At 46.4% G+C, this 5,622-nt stretch overlaps 1 protein-coding gene across 1 annotated transcript; it reads left to right on the top strand.

Annotated features, from left to right (window-relative positions):
- The first annotated feature begins 552 nt into the window (after positions 1-552).
- On the top strand, positions 553-5,034 carry LOC140422336 (uncharacterized). The gene is made up of 2 exons (XM_072507370.1): positions 553-1,061; positions 2,328-5,034. Exon 2 carries the CDS (start codon positions 2,685-2,687, stop codon positions 3,732-3,734), a length of 1,050 nt encoding a protein of 349 aa, XP_072363471.1. The 5' UTR covers positions 553-1,061; positions 2,328-2,684; the 3' UTR covers positions 3,735-5,034.
- The last annotated feature ends 588 nt before the right edge of the window (positions 5,035-5,622 follow it).

The following is a 5,622-nucleotide window of genomic DNA, read 5'->3' on the forward strand; positions in this document are numbered from 1 at the left end:
GAGGAATCGAGTGACACTGTCAGAGTTTGATGTGACGTTTGGTTTGAGATTTCTGCCAGTAATTCCTCACCTTCTAATATCCTTTAAAAGTTTACAAAAATCATCACCATCAGTACTGGATTGAAATTCAGGACCGACAATTCTCATTTCCATGGAACATACTCTCATTTTGCAAAAGCAGTAACTCTCACTGCGTTCTCACTCTGCTGTATCTAATATTGACCCTCCCAATTCTCCTGAAGGTGCTGATTCAGGCTGATTGACAGATCCCTGCTTCCTGTCATGCAGGCTGCCAGATATATGTTTACATTACTGGACTGAAAACATGTGTAATCTGCAGATTGGATTCAGTTCTATTCCCTTCAGTTACTGAAAGTCATAATGCCCTCCCCGAATGAGGAAAGAAATGGAAAGGGGTAAACATTGATTTGCTCCCAGATATTGCCCAGAGGAGTTTTACTCTGAAGTCCAACTTCCGCTGACGTCACAATGGTTTCACTCTGCTCCGCGGTGACGTCTCCGGCTTCCAGTGCGCAGGCCCGGAGATGGCGGCCCCGTCCCCACCCCTTGTTCCCTTCTCCCCCCTCACCACCGAGAGATAAGCCAGGCAAACAGATGACGGCTCCGGCCAGAGCGTGAAATCCCACCTCTCCCCCGCCCCGGGACTGCGCATGTGCAGAAGTGCCTTTCTTGACCTTCCTGCTGAAGGTATTGACCAATGGGAACTGTCGGATAACCGGAAGGACTCTGGCCCTCTAGTCAATCAGAGCGCGGCCTTTGTGTTAATGATGATCGAGCTTCACACAGACTGAAGCTTCCTTATGTCTCCAACATCTGTCAGTAAAACACTTATTTTCTCCCCCTTTCCATTTCTTTTCTCATTCTGACCTTCGATTGGTGACTTGCAGCAACTAAAGGCAAAGGAAGTGAATCCAGGGAGGGTGCAGACTCTGGAAAGTTTGGCCCAGGTTTCTCTCTTAAAGACATTGTGTGGAGATGCCGGTGTTGGACTGGGGTGGGCACAGTAAGAAGTCTTACAACACCAGGTTAAAATGCAACAGGTTTGTTTAGAATCAATAGCTTTTGAAACGCAGCTCCTTCCTCGGATGGCATTAAAGACATTGACATCCTTTGCTCCCTCAGCTTGACATATTTATTTGTCTGGCTAAAATGATGGTCTCTTTCCCAATGTTTACAATTAAAGGCCTGGTTTCCCCAGGAGATAAGAACATAACAAAATAAGAACTTGGAGCAGGAGTAGGCCATCTAGCCCTTCGAGCCTGCTCCGCGATTCAATGAGATCATGGCTGATCATTTGTGGACTCAGCTCCACTTTCCCGCCCGAACACCATAACCCTTTATTCCTTTACTCTTCAAAAGCTATCTATCTTTATCTTGGAATCATTTAATGAATGAGCCTCAACTGCTTCACTGGGCAGGGAATTCCATAGATTCACAACCTTTTCGGTGAAGAAGTTCCTCCTAAGCTCAGTCCTAAATCTACTTCCCCTTATTTTGAGGCTATGCCCCCTAGTTCTGCTTTCACCCGCCAGTGGAAACAACCTGCCCGCACTCATCCTATCTATTCCCTTCATAATTTTCTATGAGATGGCTGACATTTTAGGAGACAGTAAATTAATATTGAACACAGATATGTCTAGTGTTGTTATATGGTACAGATTAGACATATTTGTGATAGTCCTGTAATAAATTATGTTTATTATTATTTCTAGTTTTTTTGTAGTACTGGATCTAGTTTATATATTTCCAGTCATAGAGTCATTGCAGTCCAGAAGTAGTCCATTCGGCAACTCGAGTCATTGCCGACTCTCTGTCGACCAATTCTGTCAGTCTCGAGTGCGTCCCATTCTGTAACCCTACAGTGCCCTTCCAATTTCAGTTAGAAATCATTGATCATCTCTGCTTGACTCTTCTCATAAGCAGCAAGTTCAAGATCATGATCAATCACAATTCCCTGAATCTCAACCAACTGAAACAATCCTATCCATTAAACATATCTTTATTCCAATGATATAGACGTCTTTCCATTAGGCTGGCAGTCTGAATTAAGATTTTTGGACTTCTGTATCCAGGACAGGAAGCAGTGAGCATGGATCTGTCACTCAGCCTGAGTCAGTACCTTCAGGAGAATTGCGAGGGGGAATATTAGACACAGCAAAGTGAGAATGAAGGGAGAGTGTGTGGGACAGAGATTTACAACTTTTGGGAAATGAGAGAGAAAAGAATGTTCCATAGAAACTAGAATCAACTGTTCTGAATTTCTATCTTGTACTGACAGTGTTCAGTTTTGTAAACTCCTTTCACAGGGTCCCACAAGGTGAGGATTTGCAGACAGAAATCTCAAACCAAACTTCACATCAAAATCTGACAAAGGCACTCAATTCATCAGGACCTGAATATTATCAGCCTTTAAATCTAGAAGGAGAAATGTTTGTTGTGTCTGCTACAGAAGGTTTTAAACAGCAATGTGACTGGATAAGCACCAACACAAACACCCGAGTGAGAGTGTTCCAGTGCACTGACTGTGGAAAGAGCTTCAACCAACTACACGGCTTGAAAAAACATTGCACCATTCTCAGCGAGGAGAGATCGACACGTGTTCTGTGTGTGGACGAGGCTTCAACTGATTGTCCAACCTGGAGAGACACAAGGGCACCAGCACCATGGAGAAACGGTGGAAATGTGGGGACTGTGGGAAAGGATTCAGGTACACATCTGAGCTGAAAATTCATCGCCGCAGTCTCACCGGAAAGAAGCCATTCACCTGCACTGAGTGTGGGAAGGGATTCAGTGTTTCATCCAACCTCCGGACACACCAGCGAGTTCACACTGGGGAGAGACCATTCACCTGCATGGAATGTGGGAAGGGATTCTCTCAGTTATTCAATCTGCGGACACACCAGCGAGTTCACACTGGGGAGAGACCATTCACGTGCTCAGTGTGTGGTAAAAGATTTAGTCATTCCTCCCAACTGCTGATGCACCAGCGAATTCACACTGGGGATACGCCATTCAACTGCACTGTGTGTGGGAAGGGATTCACTCAGTCATCCAGCCTGCAGACACACCAGCAGGTTCACACCAGGGAGAGGCCGTTCACCTGCTCTCAGTGTGGGAAGGGATTCACTCAGTCATGCAACCTGCTGAGACACAAAGTCACTCACACTACTGAGAGGCCCTTTAAATGTTCTGACTGTGGGAGCGGCTTCAAAAGCTCTCGGGAACTAATACACCACCAAGTCATTCACACCGAGGAGAGACCGTTCAGCTGCTCTCATTGCATAAAGAGGTTTAGAACGTCATCCAGTCTGTGGACACACCAGCGAGTTCACACTGGGGAGAGGCCATTCACCTGCTCTGTGTGTGGGCAGGGATTCACTCAGTCATGCAACCTTCTGAGACACAATGTTATTCACACCAATGAGAGACCTTTTAATTGCTCTGACTGTGGGAGCGGCTTCAAAAGTGCTGCTGATCTGATGACCCACCAGCGAATTCATACTGAGGAGAGACCGTTCAGCTGCTCTCACTGCACAAAGAGGTTCACAAAGTCGTCCAACCTGCGGGCACACCAGCGAGTTCACACTGGGGGAGAGGCCATTTATCTGCTCTGTTTGTGGGAAGGGATTCACTCGATCAAAACCTCTGCTGACCCACCAGCGAGTTCACAAGTGATGATGGGGGTTGGATTTTGCTGTTATTGCTGCTCTTAATCACATCCAGGACTGAACCATGTTCATTCTGACAGTTGGAGTTTGATTCAGTTGATGTTAATAATCCCTGCAACCGGACTGGAGTTCAATATTCTGGATATAGTTTAATTAAATCAGTTTGCATCAAACACATTTTTAAGTCCTTGATTTCTTTAAAGTAAGACAAGACTGATTGATGTCCTGTTACCGACTGTTATGGAAGTGTCCCTTTCAGAAAAGTTTTTGTCTTACCACACGGCTTCAGTGATGTCATTGTATGGGTGGAGCTGGGCAGTGGCTCTGTGAACTGTTTTTACTTTCCCTTTCAGTTTTGGCTGCTGTGGACTCAGACAGAACAATGAAGTGTTTTGGCTTGTCTCTCTCTATTTCCATTTTAAATATCTGTTCCAGTAAGAAGAAAAAACAGATAGCTACCTGCTTTGGGAACTTAAAATCTATAATTTGCTTTCCTGAAGAGTTTAAACCTGCTGGTGAGACGGGTCAGAAGCTCAGGAAAAGCCAGTCTTATTCAAGTGAGAATGCAGAGTGCTGGACCATGCCCTTGAAAAGGGGTTTTTGGTTAATGGGATTTTGTTTATGAATAGTAACAGTTAAGAGGGAATTCATTCAGTGTTATACATAGATAAGTGTCGCTGTGGGGTGTCTTTATGTTTGTAATTGATAAAAATTCTTGCTGTGGGTGTATATATTTGTTAACTATGTTCTTAAAATAAAGCTTGTTTTGATTAAAATTGCCCCAATTAAGGGGCAATTTAGCATGGCCAATCCACCTATCCTGCACATCTTTTTGGTTTGTGGGGGTGAAACGCATGGGGAGAATGTGCAAACTCCTCATGTGCAGTGACCTGGGGCCGGGATCGAACCCGGATCCTTGGCGCCGTGAGGCAGCAGTGCCACTGCGCCACCGTGCCATCCAACACTCGGTATTTCAGTGGGAGACTATTTAATGTTAACTAGAACTGGGTGAAAGTCAAGATTCCCTTCCCATACAGCCCTCCTGAAGTCAGGTTCTATTTCGCCGAGTGAGTGTCCCTCTCCAGTTCTCAGCTTCACTCTGGGAACATACAGCTGGGTGAAGCTGTTTCAGGTCCTCCTTCTCTAACTCAGCATGGGACGTTTAAAATATTTTTAATATTGTGATGAGGATGAGTGGGGCTGGTGTCCATATTCACTGTCACCCCAATTCCTGTTTCAGAGACATGAAAAGGGAGAAAGGGGTCTGTGATTGGTCGGGTGGTGACCTTTTCCCTGAGCCTAGTGGATGAGGATAGTTCTCCACCGATTTACCCCCCCCCCCCCCCCCCCCCCCCCCCCCCCACCTCCTCCCCTTTCTGCCTGGGTCTCAGCCTATCCTGTATCCCTGGCCTGGGTGACCACACACACACAAACCAGCATTTCCCCATTGCATAGAAGAGGCAGAGCAGAGGGGGAAGTGCTTTCAACTTGGCTGACCCAGCAAGAGCCAGAGGTCACCTCCTCTGGTTTCGGAGACAGCAGCTACGAGGGTCACGGTTTCAGAGACAGCAGCCATGAGCGTCACCTCCTCTGGTTTCAGAGACAGCAGCCACGAGGGTCACCTCTGGTTTCGGAGACAGCAGCCACGAGGGTCACTGCCTCTGGTTTAGAATACAGCAGCTATGAGGGTCACCGCCTCTGGTTTCGGAGACAGCAGCCACGAGGGTCACCTCCTCTGGTTTCGGAGACAGCAGCCATGAGAGCTGTTGCTGCTGATTTGTTCCCGAAGCTGTCGGATTTGATCTAAACCGAGGATGTGGTCTGCTTCAGGGGAGGTGACAGTTTGTTGTTGAACTAATTCCTTTAACAGCCTCCTTGCATCTTCTAATTCCTCACCCAGTCGGTATTATGTCTGTAATTCAATATTTTGTTC

The sequence above is a fragment of the Scyliorhinus torazame genome, chromosome 5 (genome assembly GCF_047496885.1).
Source record: "Scyliorhinus torazame isolate Kashiwa2021f chromosome 5, sScyTor2.1, whole genome shotgun sequence".
In the NCBI taxonomy this organism is placed as follows: Eukaryota; Metazoa; Chordata; class Chondrichthyes; order Carcharhiniformes; family Scyliorhinidae; genus Scyliorhinus; species Scyliorhinus torazame.

Coding starts and splice junctions, on each gene's coding strand:
- LOC140422336 (XM_072507370.1), top strand. CDS start 2,685: ATGGAGAAACGGTGGAAATGTGGGGACTGTGGGAAAGGATTCAGGTAC.